General features: G+C 44.8%; 1 protein-coding gene and 1 pseudogene across 7 annotated transcripts in view; one reads left to right on the top strand and one right to left on the bottom strand.

Annotated features, from left to right (window-relative positions):
* GLT1D1 (glycosyltransferase 1 domain containing 1) overlaps positions 1–20,654 on the bottom strand; it is a 128,682-nt gene that overhangs the window by 39,336 nt on the left and 68,692 nt on the right. For all 7 annotated transcript variants that reach the window (XM_031650929.1, XM_009182048.2, XM_003907383.3 and 4 more), the window contains 2 exons: positions 4,394–4,437; positions 2,605–2,725 (listed from right to left, as the gene is read on the bottom strand). In XM_031650929.1, the coding sequence (XP_031506789.1) occupies positions 2,605–2,725; positions 4,394–4,437 (165 nt within the window). The remainder of the gene's footprint in view (positions 1–2,604; positions 2,726–4,393; positions 4,438–20,654) is intronic.
* Positions 3,332–6,690, top strand: LOC103876170 (annotated as a pseudogene).

Raw genomic sequence — 20,654 nt, 5'->3', positions numbered from 1 at the left:
GCCGAATCCACACACACACTTACAAACACACAAACACGCTGACACACTAGTCGAGGTTAAAGTGACACAGAGTCACAGAGTCATCTTGAAAGACCTCACTATTTCAATCACTAGGTGAAATCCTATTTCAATCACTAGGGCTGGAGTCTGGAAGCCAAGGGGCCAGGAATCACCTCCTTCCTGGAGGTGCTCATCTCTGCTTTAGAAGATGGGCTTCCTCTCTCAGGCAGAGCGTGTGTGTGCGTGCATGCATCTGTAGGTGCATGTGTGTGAGCATGTGTGTGCGCCTATGTGTGTACGTATGTGTGTGTGCGCACGCGTGTGTGTGTTCTGGGGCCGGGAAAAGAGCCTAATCATGACGGCTGGGATGAGCAAATAACTGTTTATATACTTTTAATGTAATTCTCTGCAGGATTCAACTCTAAAAAAGCTCAAAACTGGAAACAACTGATTAGTTGTAGAAGTGTTCACGCCGCCGCCCACGCGTCCAGCTAAAGTTTGATTTTCGGAGTTTATCAGTAAAAAACGTGTTTCTGCAAATGGGATGTGTATATGCTTCCATGGGAAAATACTGCTAATTCTGAAAGGTCAAAAGATCACTTCCTTCAAAAGCGATAGGCACTTATTCCATGATTAAACGCTTTGGCTACCTGAATTGATTCTAATGAAATGCACCCTTACCACTCCTCCAAAATCAGCTTCATTCAAAACCCTTCGCCCAAAGGTTATTTGGGAGTTTTCAAAAGGAACACAACATCAACATTTTAAGGCAGTTGGAATTGCCAACAGCTGCCTTTGCTTTGAAGTAAATGAGGTTTGACAGCGGCAGTGAAATGCTGTGTGTGCTGGTTGTAAAATCATTCCCGAATTCCACTCTACCTTTCCTTAAGAAGTTGAAAAAACATGTATATTTACCTACAAAGGAGCAATTCACAATAGCTCAAATACTGGGGCCATCAGCATATACACTTTTAAAGCTAACATATTGCTCGGAGGACTGCAGCTGGGAGCTGATTTGAAAGGACAATGGAGATTAATACTAGCGACAACCCCTAAGCTGAGGTGCTGACATCTGGCTGAGGATGATCGCGTTACAAACTCACACTTTGCACTTTGAAAGCATCTAACAGCAGATTCATGAGCACAGATACACAGCTGCTACCGGCTCCCTCCGTGTTTTTTTCTTTCGAGGTTTTTTTCTTCTTTTATAAATGATGTCAAATTAAGAGCAAATATTATGCACACAATGTCAGTCATTTCTTAAACGTAGGGAGAGGATTTTTTTCCTAGTTTACCACGTTCTCTCTGGACCCCTAAGGTTTGCAGATCTTAACTTTTGTTAGTAAGTCCAGTACATTCACCCGGTATCCAAGGGGATACATGGATATCCCAAAGACTTATGATAAAGAAACAGCATTAATCTAAGTAGACACTGAACTAAGAAATCCACATATTCAGAAAGAACACATGAAACCTGGGCCAAAGACCTCGGGAAGCAGTGGCCACATGTTTCTCTCGACAGGAAAACAGGCTTTATCATGTGCCCATCAATGCATGCTTACGCCATGTCTGTCGTGTGCAGCGTGTGCGCCGAGAACCACCAGGGGTGCCACGCATGCGGTATTGGGTGCTTTAATCGCATGAGGAAAACCCGGTACCAAAGGCTGGTGTTGGCATGAGTGAGTCCAGCCTGCCCTTTTCTGGGTTCATTCTTCAGGAGCCCCCAAGGCAATGAACTAACCCCAAAACAAGAGAAGGAACGTCTTTTTCTGTTAGACACAGGCCAGTGATTCTCTCCAGGAGCTAACATCAAGTACCGAAGATCATGGTAAAATGCCCCAGTCAAAAACCTCTCAAGGAGGAGGAGATGTTGTAGGTGGTCCCATTGCAAAGGGGATGCGAGGATTGCCAGGACCTTTTACAGAAGAGGGGACACAGCCCAGCCAGAACCTGCCCAGGTTTCAAGAGCACGGTCTTCCCACTCCAACCTCGGTCCTGAAAACATAGATACGCTGGTGGGGAATTGCAGAGTGGTGCTGGGATAGACACGTTTTGTCAAAAAAGATGAAGCGATTTTACAGAGCTGACTGCTAGATAAAGAGATCAGATCCAGCCTGGCCCCCACGCCACCCCGTCATCTGTGATCACTACCCTGCCCCTGTCTCCTGCCACCTGCAAAGTCCAGCCCTTTCTTCTCCTCCCTCAAGCTCTGGAATTACAGAAAATATGGAAAAGAAAGAGAAAAGATCAAGTAAAAGGAGGCTTCCTGCAAAAACACCTTCATACTGTTTCCTGGCCCAATCTTTCGTAACCTTAGCTGCCTTCCTGTCAGAGATATTTAGATGGTCAGAGAGGCAATGCCATCCCAGTTTTATTTTACATCATCGCTGGCAAGGAGAAATAGCAATGAGAAATGAAATGATATTTTTAAACTTCCAGATAGAACTTCAAAGGTACTTTTGAACTCCAACGGGTATGCTGCTTGGCCTTTTTAGCTTTGAGAAGTGCAGAATGCTATTGACAAAGACGTCACCTCCATAAATAAGAAAAGGAGTGATGGACAATTTCATACTCCCACTTTCAGTACTCGAGTTACATAATTACCTCCAGAATTGCAGCTGACATGCCTTCCGAGACAGAGCTGTTCACCACCGCGAAGCAATTCTTCACCACCGCGTGCAAATCTTCTTGGGGCATCTCTCCAATCAATCGAACCCCAGCGGCCCTGAAACACAAAGCAGGAAGAGGGGCTCTAATTCCAAGAATCTCATGGGTAGGCAGCTGGGAGGAGGAGAGATGACAGTTTGGGTGTAATACTTTAGATCAGCAAGTAAGCATTGTTGACCAAGCGTTCAGCTGGGAGAACTATACTGGGGTGGAAATCCTTACAGCTCATGTCCCTGACAAGGGAGGGGGGGAGTTGCTTAACATGTCTGCTTTTGTTTTCAGTACGCTCAATAAAGACACCTGCTCTCAAGGGCTAGGAGAGTCAGAGATAAGGTTTGTGCCATTTTCTCTGTATGATTTAGAAAACATTTTTCTAATAATTCCACTTTTTTTCAAATAATTTTTTAAAATACTAATAAGATAATAGGAATAGAAATAATAGAAACAGGCCAGGTGCAGTGGGTCATACCTGTAGTCCCAGCACTTTGGGAGGCCAAGGCAGGTGGATTACCTGAGATCAGGAGTTCAAGACCAGCCTAGCGAACATGGTGAAACCCCATCTCTACTAAAAATACAAATATTAGCCAGGCGTGGTGGTGTGTACCTGTAATCCTAGCTACTTGGGAGGCTGAGGCAGGAGAATTGCTTGAACCCGGGAGGCGGAGATTGCAGTGAGCTGAGATTTTGCCACTGCGCTCCAGCCTGGGTGACAGAGCACGACTCGGTCTCAAAAAAGAAAAAAGAATGGAAATAGAAATACTAAATAGTGATGATAATGTCACAAAAGCCCTGTTCCCAGCACACAGCGTTGACAGCTATTTTGTCATAGACATTTTGCCTTGTTCTATTTTTTTCACCACACAATGTAAATCTTCACCTTTCTTTGATCTTCCCAGTCCCCACCACTGGCCACCACTCCCACGGCTCTGCCATGCCTCCCTTCCCCGAGCAGGTGATACTTTTGCACACATGGGTCTGCAACTAGGAGCAATCTGAAGATCCCTGATTATAGATGGGGAAAAAACCAGTCTTTGTCAGTGCCCTTGGTGGTTGGTGTGGCCAACGAGTCTGGCTGGAATCCTGGGGGCTGTGAGGACACCACTTTACAGGAGGCTGACCCAAATGAGACCCACATCCTTCTGGTCTGCTCATTCCCATCGCCCCACTTACAACGCAGACTGATGACACAGCTCTAAAGCCACCACGTCACCTTCAGAACGGGAGCCACAGGCCGAGGAAGGCAGGACAGAGACAAGAGCCAAATCCCTGAGGTCTCCGCGAAGCCTCCACTTTGCTCCCTGACTGACCACCCTCAGACTTGTCGATGTGGGCAATGAAACCTCAATGTGTTCAAGCCTGTGCTGTTGGGTTCCCGGCTGACAAACGCAACTTATAACCAACACTCCAACAAATTGCTCCCCAGACAGGCTGTGACAAAGGGGAAATACCCCTCCATTCTTCCAAACCTTTGAGACTTTAAATCTTTCCATTTTGGCCAATGTGATCAGTTAAAAATTATAATCACAAAGTGGTTTTTATTGGCATTTCCCTGGGCAAATACTGGTGCCTAGGATGCCATGGGCTCGCTGGGAGGATGCACCACACGAGGAAACACTTGGAAACTGCTTGGAATAGTGTCTGGGACTGGATAAATGTGAGTTCAGGTAACTCAGGGGCCACTCAGGCTTCCCGTTCTGCAAAATGACTGGTCTCCACCAACTCTTACCTTCTCACTTTGGCTTTTACTTCCCTTGTAAACACTGGATCGACCTGAAAAGAGACAAAGATAAATGTCAGCGGTCGCCGCCTGCTAGTGGCACTGCCAGCCGGCCAGCATGGGCCAGGCCAAAGCCCTGGTGTCAGCGTGGCGCGGGCCCTGGTCTGCGGCCATGGGGGTGTCCTCGCGGCTGCTGTGCACGGTGACCATGGGAGCCCCAGGCTTGGGCAAGGGCACCGTGTCATCACGCATCACCAAACACTTGGAGCTGAAGCACCTCTCCAGCGAGGACCTGCTCCAGTACAACATGCTGTGGGGCACAGAAATTGGCGTGTTACCTGTTCTCACTCATAAGTGGGAGCTGAACAATGAGAACACATGGACGCAGGGAGGGGAACATCACACACCGAAGCCTGCTGGGAGGTCGGGGGCTGGAGGAGGGATAATGTTAGGAGAAATAACTAATGTGAATGACGGGTTGATGGGTACAGTAAACCAACATGGCACATAGATAGGTATGTAACAAACCTGCATGTTGTGCACATGTACCCCAGAACTTAAAGTATATATAAATATAGAAAGAAAGAACAAAAGAAAGAAAGGAAGAGAGAGAGAGAGAGAGAGAAAAGAAAGACACAGTGATTAACCTGAATGTGTCCTTTTAGGTCATTAAACAACGCCTTACTGCTCGCTGGATTCATCCCGCCAGCGGCCGAGTCTACAACACTGAATTCAACCCTCCCAAAACTGTGGGCACTGATGCTCTGACAGGGAGCCTCTCATTCAGCGTGAGGAGGATAAACCAGAGACGGTTATCGAGAGACTACAGGCTTAGGAAGCCAAACAAAGCCAGTCCTGGAATATTACCAGAAAAAAAGAGGTGTTGGAAACATTCTCCAGAATAGGAACCAACAAGATTTGGCCCTATGGTTACGCTTTCCTACAAACTAAAGTTCCTCAAACAAGCCAGAAAGCTTCAGTTACTCCATGAGGAAAAATGTGTGGCACTATTAGTAGTAAGATGGGCACATTCATAGTCCTTGCATTTAGAAGCTGTTTTTCCTAAGACTTCCAGTATGTATGAATTCTTTGAAAATTATATTACTTTTATTTCTGCTGATTTTATTCTAGATGCTAAGGATGTGCCAAATGAGTCAGATACTAAGATGCATCCTTTGAAATCACCTAGTGTGTTTTATGCAGCTATCTTCAAAAACATCAGTGATGTCTGAACTTTTAAAACATCTGTTAGAGCAAAATTAAAAGAGCGTTTGGTAGTAATCTAACTTTTTGTTCAGTTAATAAGTGGTTGATAAAGTTTCCGTATTTTCCTGGAAAAGTTAAAAAAAAGTTACATGCCATTGGGGGAAAATAGGTGATCAGAAATGTTTGCACAGATTGATGGCAAAAAAGACATTTCCAGCATTGTGGAACATGGTGAGACACTACATAAAATTCCAGAAAGAAAGCAACTGGGTTTACAGATTTCTTGTAAGACACAAATTCTCTGCTACTAAGAAATGTATATGCTAACCATACATGCTGTATTTATTTTGTTGTTAAGCATACTTTCAGTTTACTCAGAATTTTCAATTTGCTACAAAAACGTATCCATTAGCATATAGAAAAATATTACTTTAAGATGACTTGTTTCCTTTGAAAATACATATGTACCGAGAGTTATGATTTATGTCAGAAATTGACATTATAAGTCCTTGGAAAAGCACCAAAGTTGAATGAATTTTCAACAAAATGTAATTAAAATCTATATGTTTTCAGATGTGACTCAGGTTAAGAAATGTGTTTTAGGATCTACTTGCCGGTTTCTCTTTTTGATCCAAATGTATGATCTGCCCTGATAAATAACAAGTTATGGTACCACCCCCTGCCAAAAAAAAAAAAAAAAGAGAAAAGAAAAAAGAAAACCCGCGGCGCTATGTAAATAAAGTAAGCACGCATTGTCGTGAGTAAATAGATGAGAGATGCCTGGGAAATGCTCCCTTGGCATAAATAGCAATCAATCATAATTAGTAAACAGGTGTGCCAATAAAAAGAATGTACACAATAGGTTAACAAGGACCAGGAAAGTAAGTGAGTTTCCTGAAGGAGTTCTTTGTTCCTGATCAAAGAAATCGATACCTGTGAGCATTCACTGCCACCTTATTTTAAGGGGAAAGAAACTTTGTTGGTGTCATCTGAGAAGCCATTTAAAAACTGGAATGTGGGCCAGGCGCAGGGACTCACGCCTATAATCCCAGCACTTTGGGATGCTGAGGCGGGTGGATCATGAGATCAGGAGATTGAAACTACCCTGGCCAACATGGTGAAACCCTGTCTCTACTAAAATACAAAAAATTAGCCGCGTGTGGTGGCAGGTGCCTGTAGCCCCAGCTACTCAGGAGGCTGAGGCAGGAGAATGGTGTGAACCTAGGAGGTGGAAGTTGCAGGGAGCCAAGATTGCGACCACTGCACTCCAGCCTGGGGGGCAGAGCGAGACTCCATCTCAAAACAACAACAAACAAACAAACAAACAAAACTGGAATCTAAAGTGATTCCTAAGTGGGGCAGCAAGGATGGTTGCTGATGTGCTGTGTGGTCTGGTAGAAGTGGGGCAGTGTGAGAGGTGGAGGAAATGCCCGATGGCGTCTTCCATGGCGTATTTACTCTTGACTTGGTGCCAGCCAATGAAACAAGCCCTCGTACAAGCTGTTATTAATTGCCTTTAAAAATCTGTTCCATTTTTTTCCAGGTACTTAAAATACAAGTGCCAGTAAGTAGTTCTTATGTATTTTGGGGGAAATATTTTATTTTCCTTTTCTTCTGATATTTTAAAAATTCACCGAGCCTTCAAGATGAACCAAAGTTTCTTAAAAGAATTATAGTAAACACTTCATTCTTTATAAAACTTTTTATAGTGCCTTATTTGAATGTTAATCGTATGTGCTTTCTAAAAATGTTGTGAACTACCAAACTTATGGATTATTGCTAGGTTATCAGGCATACATTAGTCTTTATCAGAATAAAATGTAATTTCATAACCGCGGCTATTACTTTGTCCTTGGTCCTTCACAGGGCCTGCTCCAGCCCACCTTCCTTCCTGCTGCCTGATGTCTCAACGGCTTCTGAATGACTGTGTTTTAATAAATGATCTTAAAACAGTAAAAAAAAAAAAAAAAAAAAAAAAAGATACATGTTAGCAAAAGCCTGAAATGAGGCTAAGTCTCCAGCGAATTACATCGAATGGCAGCAGAGCCAGACTCAACAATTCAGAGAGGGAAAAAAGTGGTAGGAAATGGTACTATGAGCCCAGCTATTAAATAATAAAAATAATAGTAAAAAAAAAAAAAAAAACAGAGAGAGAGAGAGTGGGCATGGTGGCTCAAGCCTGCAATCCAGCACTTTGGGAGGCCGAGGTCGGTGGATCACTTGACGCCGGGAGTTCAAGGCCAGCCTGCCCAACATGGTGAAAGCCTGTCTCTACTAAAAACACAAAAACTGGCCGGGCGTGGTAACGAGTGCCTGTAATCCCAGCTACTCGGGAAGTTGAAGAATCACTTGAACCAGGGGTGGAGGTTGCAGTGAGCCGAGATTGCGGCATTGCACTCTAGCCTGGGTGACAGAGCAAAACTCTGTCTCAAAAAAGAGAAAGAAGACAGAGAATGTTCCAAAGAATACATATAGGCTCTGGTTAGGAGCCTGTATGGTTACATCCGAGTGTGGCGAGTGAGAACCCTTCAGCCAACTTAAGGTCTTGAGACAGAGTCGTTTCCAGAAATGGGACAATTGGACGACAACCGAATTTTGCAGTGAAAGTGTTGCTTAAATGATGCAGAAGGATTTTGTCATAAAATCATTCAGGCAGAATAGGTTGGAATCCTTAGGAAGTCTATGACTAAAGGTCTGACCATATCAAAATATCTTTTAACAGGATGACTTCTCAGAAACAGTTGGAAAGGCCAGGACCTGATCACCAGCTGATGAATGAGTAATCGTGACGTGCCTGTCCACACAAAGGAGCGCCACTCAGCCATGACAAGGAAGTGCTGACTTAAGCCACAACAAGGGTGAGTTTGGGAAACACAATGCCACATGAGTTACACCAGACAGAAAAGACCACAGAGTGTATGATTCCATGTCTATGAAATGGCCGGAGCAGGCAAATCATAGAGACAGAAAGTAGATTAGCGGTTACCCGGGGTTGCTTAGGATCTAATTAGGGGTTATTGGGGTGAGGGGGAAATGGGAAGTGACTGCTTAGTGGATAAAGGGTATCCTTTTGGGGTGAGAAAAATATTCAGGAATGAGATGGGCGTGATGGTTGCACAACTTTGTGAATAGACTAAAGCCCACTGGCTTGTGCACTCTAAAATGGTGAATTTCGTGGCATGTGAATTCCACCTCAACTTCTTAAAGGCCAGGGGCAGCCTTTGCATTAGTCACAACCTAACATCCTCCAGTCCCAACTTGACTCCTACTTTGCATCTGGAAGGAACAGGTGCTTTGGGGCAGGGACTGTGTTCCGTCCTGTTGCATCCCTGAGGGCTAATAACACACTTGTTGAATTCACGCAAAAATTAATGGCAACATATTCAAACTTATTGCTCCTCAGAGATAGGCCACAAGTTTTTAAGCAAACTCGTGGATAGTGGATGTGTGGAGGCCAGAAAGAGGCAGCACCAGACTGAGGGGACTCCGGATACAGAGGGCCAGGGTCAAGGCCCCCCCAGGCACCAAACTAGCCTCATGCACATTAACGGACCTCTCCGCGTGTCAGTTTGCTCATCTGTCCAGGGAGATCTCTAGAACCTTGGGATTGCTCGGAGGAGTAAATGACTTAGAAGACGTGAAGTGCGGAGCCTGTATTCACATTCAGGCCCACTCCAGGGGCTGAATTTGTAAAACTATGCTCTGCTGCCTCTCTGCTTGCTGTTAGAACTGTGCCTGGGACACAGTAACTGCTATACGTGTTGCAGAAGAAAAAAGTCAAATGTCAAAGTCTTATTAGAAAAATACTGGAAGAAAATAATAATGAGAGCTACAGAGAGCACCACCAATACAAAATAATCCATAAGCTTAATCTCACATATATATGTATATAGTACATAATATGTAATATATTATTGTATGTATATGCACATGTATATTATATGTATATGTGTACATATATAAGATATATATATACATATTAGAAATGGGGTCTGATGGTTAGAATCTGTGTCCCCACCCAAATCTCCTGTTAAATTGTAATCCCCAGTGTTGGAGGTGGGGCCTGGTAGGAGGTGATTGGATCACGGGGGTGGTTTCTAACAATTTAGCACCATGCCCCAGTGTTGTCTCATGATTGGGTTCTCAGGAGATCTGGCTGTTTAAAAGTGTGTGGCACCTCCAGCCTCGAGCTCTTCCTCCTGACCCAGACACGTAAGATGCGCGCCTACTTCCCCTTCGCCTTCCGCTGTGATTGAAAGTTTCCTGAGGCATTCCCTGGCTGTGCTTCTTGTACAGCCTGAGGAACTGGAGCCAATTAAACCTGTTTTCTTTATCAATTACCCAGTCTCAGGTAGTTCTTTATAGCAGTGTGAGAACTAATACAGGGTCTCACTATGTGGCCCAGGCTGGTCTCGAACTCCTGGGCTCAAGCGATCCTCCTGCCTTGGCCTCCCAAACTGCTGGGATTACAAGCATGAGCCACTGTACTCAGCCAAGCTTAATCTCAAATGTGTACTTTTTTTTTTTTTTTTAGTAGAGACAGAGTTTCACCATATTGGCCAGGCTGGTCTCAAACTCCTGACCTTAAGTGATCCGCCCACCTTGGCCTCCCAAAGTGCTGGGATTACAGGTGTGAGCCGCTGCACCCAGCCTCAAGTGTGTACTTTTTTGATTAACTACACATCTGAGATTAAGCGGCACTGCCACACCTCCGAACACTCCAGAACTGGGAAGTAGAGAGAAGCTCCCTGATTGCCTGAAAGGAACCCCTGTGTTCCCAAGGGCAGCCGCCACACTCCTCACCACCAGAAACCTCGCCATGACATGACCTTGTCTCGTGCAACCTCGTCTTGTGCAATGACCTCATCTTGTGCAACGACCTGGCCTCAGGTAAGTTTGCTTACTGAGGTACTGAGAGGACCTTCCTAGCGTGCTGCTTCACCTTTTCCAGCCACTCAGGACAAAGCTGCAGTATATAGTTACCATATCTGGCTCATCCAACAGCAAAGTCTTCAACAAAACAACCAACACCCATGCCCTTCCTGGTCTTATCGACAATGAATAGAATTTTAAAACACTGAAAAAATATTCCTAAATGTATGCAAGTGTAACACAAAATTCTAAGCATTTATTGAAAGATACAGGCAGAGGGTCTAAACGCATTTTGCTAATGCCGTGCCTGCAGTTTCTTCCCAGCTGCTACTCCTGATGAGCCAGGAGTGAAGGCATATTCAATTTCTATTCTCATTTACACTTTACCAGTAGGCATTATGAAGTACAAACCAAGCTGGTTTAAAGAATATGATGATATCCTAACAGTTTATAATACTAACTGAAATAATGCTGCTTTCTAGAAACTTTGTTTCCTTTCTTCTGGCAAGGAGATGTTTATTAAACCCCAGCTTCTTCAGTTGACCAGAAAGCCTGAGATTTAACCCAAAGGATTGGTAATGTTCAGCTTGTTGACATCCCTGAGGTCACCAAGTCACTGAAAATTTGCAGTTAGCCTTCAGCAAATTTGGATGCATAACAAAATTTAAAAGAATTCCTAGAAATCTATTTCAAGAGAAAAATTCATAGCCATACACAATTTTTTTGTTTATTGCTGTTGTTGCTATTAATAATCTATACTTCTCGGCCACCTACTCTGTGCAGAACATATGCTGAGTCCTTTACATGCATTAGCTTATTTCTTCCAACAACCTGGTTATCATTACCTGCCTTTTACACATGAAGACACCGAAGCTCAGACAGTTCTATAACTTAACCAGGATCACACAGCTAGAAAGTTGCTGGGCCAGTACTCACATTCAGGCTGACTCCTGGGGCTGAATTTGTAAAACTATGCTCTGCTGCCTCTCTGGCTTCTGTTCAAAGTATTTCATCAGATATAGTTCATAAGCTTATGTAGATTATAGAAAGCCTACCTACTGATTAATTTACCCACTACACCCCATCCATGTCTGTATTAGTCTGTTTTCACACTGTTAATGAAGACATATCCAAGACTGCATAATTTACAAAGGAAAGAGGGTTTAATTGACTCACAGTTCCAATGGGCTGGGGAGGCCTCAGGAAACTTACAGTCATGATGGAAGGGGAAGTGAACACCTCTTTCTTCACATGGCAGCAACAAGGAGAAGTGCAGAGCAAAGGGGAAAAAGTCCCTTATAAAACCATCAGATCTTGAGAACTTACTATCACAAGAACAGTATGAGGGTAACCACCCCCATGATTCAATGACTTCCTGTGACACGTGGAGATTATGGGATTGCAATTCAAGATGAGATTTGGGTGGGGACACAGTCAAACAATATCAGTGTCTGTGTCCCTGCATTCTCTCTACCAGGAATGTCATCCTCTGTCCCCAAAACCTATTCATCCTCTGAGATGAAGGCAATGCCCCCTCTCTGAGACACTTTCCCATCATTCTGTCCAGAAGTAACATCTCCACCCCACGCTATCATAACACCTACCACAGGGACCAACCTCTTTTGATACTTGCCCACATTCTCCTCCTATCTCCATGTCCCTCCCAAGGGCATGCACAGGGCCCTGCGTACAGTTCTGTGCTCATAATATCTGCAAAAAGAATGATCTCCGGCTGACCCCACTTTTCCATTTCCCATTTCTGATGCCTTTTGCTCGAATTATCCTAAACAACTGAATTACTCTTTATCCATAATATCTTATCATGAAAAAGCACACAGTCCAATGAAAGCCTTTTTTGGGCTCTACATATTAATTTTCAAAATCACATTTTATGAGTATTTTTAGTTAGAGATTTCTCTTATTTTTAATTTTATTAGCATGCCTCTGCTCTCATTAATAACTATTTAGGGAAAAATAATTTATCAAGGAAAAAAATCAAATTGTATAAAACCACAAAAACACTTCATCTAAAACTTAACTGAAGGCATAACAGCAACTTTCAAGTTGAAACTAAAAACTGCATTAAATTTTTCTGGATTTAACTTCCACATTAGTTCACTTTCAAATTTCTTAGTGAAGCCACGTGGAACAAAGTGCGAGATAAAGAAAAAAAGAAGGAGGGACATTTTTATTTAATGAAAGCACATGTCATGAGATTTTAAAAGGCAAAAGCATTGCAAGCCACAATGAAAATTCTCATTTCCTCCTTCCAAGCTTATTTATTTTCTAGCAAAATACATTGTTTCAACTCCTAGACTTAAGGGAAACAATCTTTGATACAAGAAGTTATCGTGGAAAGTCATTAAGCTGTCATGCTCAAACCAAATGTTCATACCCTGCTCCTTATCAAAGAGCACCAGAAAATGCACCCACACAAGATCCCCTGCAAGCAGACACCATATGCTTCGTTGAAATGCTTGAGCTAAGAGATCAAAGAAGCTTTAATAGAAAACCAAAGCCACGCTCAAACCATCCTGCAGCTCAAACAGAATCTCAGCATGTCAAAGCAGAAAAGAAACACCAGCATGAAAAGATATTTTATTTTATTTTATTTTATTTATTATTATTTTTTTGAGACAGAGTCTCGCTCTGTCACCCAGGCTGGAGTGCAGTGGCCGGATCTCAGCTCACAGCAAGCTCCGCCTTCCGGGTTCACGCCATTCTCCCGCCTCAGCCTCCCGAGTAACTGGGACTACAGGCGCCCACCACCTCGCCTAGCTAGTTTTTTGTATTTTTTAGTAGAGACAGGGTTTCACCATGTTAGCCAGGATGGTCTCGATCTCCTGACCTCGTGATCCACCCGTCTCGGCCTCCCAAAGTGCTGGGATTACAGGCTTGACCCACCGCGCCCGGCCGCAAGGTATTTTATTTAACACTCATAGGACGCTGCCTAGGAATGAGGCACTATTCCAGGCACCGTCTAAGTCTTCACTCGTCGACTCCCCGCTGCAAACTGTGAGGCAGGTAGTATTAGCTCAGTCATCCCCATTTTACAGATGGGGAAACTGAGGGACGGACTGTGCACCCAGGTAGCTGGATCCAGAGTCCACGACATGTGTGTGACCACTCTACTACACAGCCATGTGGCTGTGGTCTAGGAGTGGTAACTAACTTGCCAGCCGTTAGCACTGAATGATTGCATGGATTTCATACGAGACTACGACCCATCTTTTTAAAAAGTTCTTGCTAATTAACACAAAAATAAACATGTGTGTGGCATCTAAAAACTAAAATAGTGCTAGGCATGATGGCATGAGCCTGCAGTCCCAGTGACTTGGGAGGCTAAGGTGGAAGGATTGCTTGATGGGATCTAATTAAACTAAAGAGCTTCTGCACAGCAAAAGAAACTACCATCAGAGTGAACAGGCAACCTATAGAATGGGAGAAAATTTTAGCAATCTACTCATCTGACAAAGGGCTAATATCCAGAACCTACAAAGAACTCAAACAAATTTACAAGAAAAATCAAACAACCCCATCAAAAGTGGGCAAAGGATATGAACAGACATTTCTCAAAGAAGACATTCATACAGCCAACAGACACATGAAAAAATGCTCATCATCACTGGCCATCAGAAGTGATAAATCAAAGCACTTAATGAGATACCATCTCACCAGTTAGAATGGCAATCATTAAAAGTCAAGGAAACAACAGGTGCTGGAGAGGATGTGGAGAAATAGAACACTTTTACACTGTTGGTGGATTGTAAACTAGTTCAACCATTATGGAAAACAGTATGGCGATTCCTCAAGGCTCTAGAATAGAGAGGAGAGTACCATATGACCCAGTCATCTCATTACTGTTATATACCCAAAGTTATAAATCATGCTGCTATAAAGACACATGCACACGTATGTTTTCTTTGACACTATTCACAATAGCAAAGACTTGGAATCAACCCAAATGTCCATCAGTGACAGACTGGATTAAGAAAATGTGGCTTTTATATATACCATGGAATACTATGCAGCCATAAAAAGGATGAGTTTGTGTCCTTTGTAGGGACATGGATGTAGCTGAAACCATCATTCTCAGCAAACTATCACAAGAACAGAAAACCAAACACCATGTTCTCACTCATAGGTGGGGAGCTGAACAATGAATCACTTGGACTCGGGAAGAGGGCATGTCACACACACTGGGGCCTATCATGGGGAGGGGAGGGAGAGGATTGCATTGGGAGTTATACCTGATGTAAATGACGGAGAGTTGATGGGTGCTGACAAGTTGGTGGGTGCAGCACAGCAACATGGCACAAGTATACATATGTAACAAACCTGCACGTTATGCACATGTACCCTAGAACTTAAAGTATAATAAAAAAAAAAAAAAAAGAAAAAGAAATGTAGAAACTCAAATTATTTCATCCACTGAGATGACGTCAAGGTTTTTGTGGGGGTGGTTGTTGCTTTTCCCTTAGATTTGAAAGACCTTCGACAAGGCAGAGATCTTAAAGTAGGATGGTGCCCAGAGCCTTTGCTTCTGCTAAAGGCCCACCAAGGCTGGCAAGACCGGTGGCCTCACTGTAAACCACGACTGGAAGTGGAAGCCTCAGTTTCAGCAAATCCCAGGACAGCTCGGGGCTACGTGTAAACAGGCACAAACCTGGCGCTTATGACCTGTTTGCTTAAGCAACAAATCCATAACCAAAGGGTGCACTTTTCCATTTCCTAGGACTGCTTTAATTATAGATAGCAAAGTGCCTCATGAAAGAGGTGCTTTAGAATTCTTCATAATTTATGGCAACGAATTAAAAAAACTCTCAGACCACCGTCCTTCCCACCCGGGTCTCGGACACTGCTGCAGCGCTGCCTCTCCTAGCTACCCTTTCCTCTCACTACTTTGTGTTCTCTGCTCCACCCAAGCCAACGAACATGCTGGGCTGGACGTGCAGCTCCAGACAGGGACATGGAGGTTTCAGGGACGGCGATCCAGTTGGGGTGTGGGCTCAAGGGGACTCATCTGGGACCTGTACTTGCCTACCACGTATCTTGTCATCAGATATGTTACAGATGTGTTAGACTAGCTTGGAAATGGAGAGGGGGGCCTCTGGAAACCATGGCGGAGCTAAAGCTTCCCCAGACGGGGCTTTCCATCACTGCCAGGAGCCCGCAGCACCTTCAGCCAGCCCCATGCCCCCGACCGTTCCCTAATCCTGGAATGTCAAGTCCCTGTCAACTCCTCAACAGGCAAAGCCATAGCAATCGTTGCTCAAAACCATTTTGCAATGACCTTCTTCCAGAATTAGGAAAGGAAAGAAAATACAGAGATGCATTTTGTAGGACATACAAGGCCAACAGGGCATGTGTGTGTGTGTGTGTGTGTGTTGCACATGCACGTATGCTCACATGCACACAGTGTTTAGTTAGTTCCCAGCCCTTAAAAATAAAGGCATTTCAGTGGCGTTATTTTTAATGAAAACACACACACATTCACCCCTTCAAATAAAAAGAGGAGGCCTCTGGACTTGTGGCTTCTCCTGCAGAGTCAGCTCCCAGCCCTGCAGGGACAAGATTCCTAACAGCCACTTTAGGAGGGAAGACAAACACTTTTTACACTTACTGTGCTTTCAAAAGCAGGCAAACCAAAGTTAGAGGGAGGTGCCATGTTCCATAAAGAAGTGGTAGAAAGGGGCCAGGCGCGGTGGCTTACACCTGTAATCGCAGCACTTTGGGAGGCCGAGGCAGGCGGATCACCAGAGGTCAGGAGTTCGAGACCAGCCTGGCCAACATGGTGATACCCCATCTCAACTAAAAATACAAAATTTGCTGAGCGTGGTGGTGGGCACTTGTAATCCCAACTACTCGGGAGGCTCAGACAGGAGAATCGCTTGAACCCAGGAGGTGGAGGTTGCAGTGAGCTGAGATCACACCACTGCACTCCAGCCTGGGCGGCAGAGCGAGACTCCGTCTCAAAAAAAAAAAAAAAAGGGCTGGGCACAGTGGCTCAGGCCTGTAATCCCAGCACTTTGGGAGGCCGAGGTGGGCGGATCACAAGGTCAGGAGATAGAGACCATCCTGGCCAACATGGTGAAACCCTGACTCTACTAAAAATACAAAAAATTAGCCAGGCGTGGTAGCACATGCCTGTAGTCCCAGCTACTAAGAAGTCTGAGGCAGAAGAATCGCTCGAACCCAGGAGGCGGAGGTTGCTGTGAGCTGAGATCACGCCATTGCACTCCAGCCTGGGCGGCAGAGCAAGACTCCGTCTCATGAAAAAAAAAAAAAAAACACGGTGGTATAAGAGACATTTCCTCTGGGAAGTGAAAAACATTTCTGATTGCTTCATATGAAAACAGCAGCAGCAACGATGGCGTCTCTCCTAAAAGACGATTACTTAAGAAGTCATTAAGAAACAGAGTACCTGCTCCCTCATCAGCGGGCAGCCAAGTTAAAGAGGAAAGACCAGCCCAGGCAGCGTCTTTTGTTCCAGCAGCTCTCTCTTCTCCCGCCTCTGCAATCAGCCCACATGTGCCCCGAGTCTTTTTTTTTATAGCTATATAGATATTATTATTTTTTATTATACTTTATGTTCTAGGGTCCATGTGCACAATGAGTCTTTACTTCTCTGGAAGAGGGCTCTGTCACGTACCCAGTGCTGTGTACCCCTGCGTTTGCCCCCCATACCAGCTTCCTGGAAAGGAAATGTGATCCAGAAAAAGCCAGACGTTGCGACCAGATGATGGCCAGTTCAGGGTTTGGATGTTCTTCTCCAGCAGGGGTTCTTTTTAAGTATTTCCACCCCACACGCTAATGCCGTACAGAACTCTCCCAAACTGTGGCTAGTCGCATGCACTTTCATAGTTTGTCATATCTACATGCACCGCTGCTTGTTTAATACTTTCTGTGAAGTCAATTTATTTTGAGAGGAAATTTTCATAATTGGAAAGCTGGTATCAAGCATTATAAATGGGATGTGATCATCAGAATGAAAACAATGAAAAAGAAAACCACGTTATTCAATGCCTGCTAGATACTGTTGCTGCCTGCCCATGGCTCCATGTCTGAGGCCTTCTCTCTTGATTAGCCAGAATTTTAGCATCAAACTAGAAGGTTTTGTTTCAGTGTTCTTCAAACAGAAAAATGAAACGAGAATTTTTAAAAGTAATAATGATAACCGTACCTCTATGGGATTTAACATGAATGAGCGCACTGGGAATTATCTTGTTACTACTACAGTGCTGGCACTTAACGTGTGTGTATGTGTGTGTGTGTGCACGTGCACGCACATATGTGTGTATGTGTATATGTGGGTGTATGTTAACGAACTGCCACATTTAAGCGTAATTTATCTTCCATATGGTATTCAATGTGGCCACACAGATTCTAGCCCTTGGTGTTTTTGTTTGTTTGTGTTGAAACGGAATCTTGCTCTGTCACCCAGGCTGGAGTGCAGGGGCGCAATCTCAGCTCACTGCAACCTCTGCTTCCCGGGTTCAAGTGATTCTCATGCCTCAGCCTCCTGAGGAGCTGGGATTACAGGGGGCAGGCCACCATGCCTGGCTAATTTTTGTATTTTTAATTTTTGTACTTTTAGTAGAGATGGGGCTTCATCATGTTGGCCAGGCTGGTGTCAAACTCCTGACCTCAGGTGATCAGCCTCTCTTGGCATTCCAAAGTGCTGGGATTACAGGCCTGAGCCACCACACCTGGCCTAGCCCTTGATATTTTTAATTCCTTATGTGGCCCTTTCCAGGTAAATATTTCCAAAAGCCTTTGAAAATACTGAGAAAAGCTTGTAACTCCATGTTCTGCTTTTATGGGTCCCTAGGGAACTAGAAAAACCTATATAAGGAAGAACCACAAAACAGACAAGGCTCCCGGCAGTTGTGTAGAGCTCCCTTCACTCGGATTTTCAGGGACACTGCTGCTGTAGGGACCGGAAACAGAACCCCCCGAAGAAACGGAGTTGGCACTGCCAGTGGTACACCCCATCTGACTGGAAACGCTAAGTGTGTCTTGCTTTCCAAACCGCCTGGAATCTATGCGAGCTCTTCCTCCTGAGATGACCAGGGCAGCCTGGAGTCTATGCGAGCTCTTCCTCCTGAGATGACCAGGGCAGCCACACAGACTTTTATTTAACACTGCAGACCAGGCGGCTGTCTTAGTCCACGGGAGCTGCTATTGCAAAATACCATAAAGCAGAGGCTGACAAACAACAGAAACATCGAGGCGTGGGAAAGATGGGTGTCTGAGAGGCCTGCTTCCCATCCAGATGCTTGCCGTGTCCTCGCTTGGTGGAAAGGGTGAGGCAGCTCTCTGGGGCCTCCCTAATGGGCACGAATCTGCCCTCATGCCTGAATCACCCCCAAAGGCCCCACCTTCTAATACCCTCACACTGGGGAATAGGTTTCAACATAGGAATTTGGAGGGATGCACACACTCAGGCCACAGCAGCAACCCTGGAACAGAAACCCCACAAAGAGGCCAGGTGCGGTGGCTCATGCCTGGAATCCCAGCACTTTGGGAGGCCAAAGCGGGTGGATCGCCTGAGCTCAGGAGTTCAAGACCAGCCTGGCCAACCTGGTGTAACCCCGTCCCTACTAAAAATGCAAAAATTGGCCAGGTGTGGTGGCGGGCGCCTGTAATCCCAGCTACTAGGAAGACTGAGGCCGGAGAATCACTTGAACCCAGGAGGCAGAGGTTGCAGCGAGCCGAGATCACGCCATTGTCAGCCTGGGTGACAGGAGCAAAACTCCGTCTCAAAAAAGAAAAAAGAAAAAAAAAAAAGAAACCCCACAAAGACAGGGAGCTGTCACTGGCAGCGCTTCACCCTGTCTGGCTGGAAACACTAGGCATATTCTGTTTTCCAAACCACTTGGAGTAAAGACAGTTCATTTTCATGAGATGACCAGCGCAGTCACAGATTCTGTGAATCCTAAGCGCTTGGGACTTCTATTAGGACTGACGTGGAACACAGCACGTGTTGGATCCTGATCTGGTGAGGCATGAGTGAATATCCCGGAGTCCCCACAGTATGGGAGGCGGCGTCTGCAAGTGGCTCCTGGGGGCTCCATTCCTCGGTCACGGCCACCATGGTCGGGTAAGAATGTCTGCCATCCAAGCGTGTTTCTCGGATTTACAGATACTCATTTTCCACACAACAAGACTCCCAAAGGTGTCACCTGCCATCTGATGTTAGGTGGAAGGAATGGCGCCAAGTTTGTTGAGCAATTTAAGGAAATTTCAAAGACAATTTGGATCACATATAATATTTGTCTTATGCAGCAAATTAAACTAATTTTCACTTTATATAACTTTAATTTCCTTTTTATAGGACTCCTATGTATTTCTTTTCTTTTTTTCTCTTTTTTTTTTTTTTTTTTGAGACAGAGTCTTGCTCTGTCGCCCAGGCTGGAGTACAGTGGTGCGATCTTAGCTCACTGCAGCTTCCACCTCCCAGGTTCAAGCGATTCTCCTGCCTCAGCCTCCCAAGTAGCTGGGATTACAGGCACCCGCCACCATGCCCGGCTAAATGTATTTTTAGTAGAGATGGGGGTTTCACCATGTTGTCCAGGCTGATCTCGAACTCCTGCCCTCAGGTGATCCACCGGCCTCAGCCTCCCAAAGTTGCTGGGATTACAAGCATGAGCCAGTGCGCCCTGTCAGACTCCTCTGTATTTCCATACAAGTTATTAGTTATCCTTTGTAGCAATAAATTAGTTGTAAAGATTCATTGTCGTTGTAATGATCTGTAACCTTGGTCTAGTTTTCATTTTTTAAGAGGCAAACTGACTTCATTTACTTAAAAAGAGGAAAACCCCACTTAGTAAGAAGAGCGATGGAGGCCAGACGCGGTGGCTCACACGTGTAATCCCAGCATTTGGGGAAGATGAGGCAGGCAGATCATGAGGTCAGGAGATCAAGACCATCCTGGCTAACACGGTGAAACCCCGTCTCTACTAAAAATACAAAAAGTTAGCCAGGCGTGGTGGCGGGCTCCTGTAGTCCCAGCTACTTGGGAGGCTGAGGCAGGAGAATGGCATGAACCCAGGAGGCAGAGCTTGCCGTAAACCGAGATCACGCCACTGCACTCCAGCCCAGGCAACAGAGTGAGATTCCGCCTCAAAAAAAAAAAAAAGAAGAGCAATGTAAACTAATTGTAGAAAATACATGAAAAATATAAAGAGGA

This window comes from Papio anubis, chromosome 9 (genome assembly GCF_008728515.1).
Source record: "Papio anubis isolate 15944 chromosome 9, Panubis1.0, whole genome shotgun sequence".
Taxonomy (NCBI): domain Eukaryota; kingdom Metazoa; phylum Chordata; class Mammalia; order Primates; family Cercopithecidae; genus Papio; species Papio anubis.
This window is presented reverse-complemented; position numbering and strand designations above follow the sequence as displayed.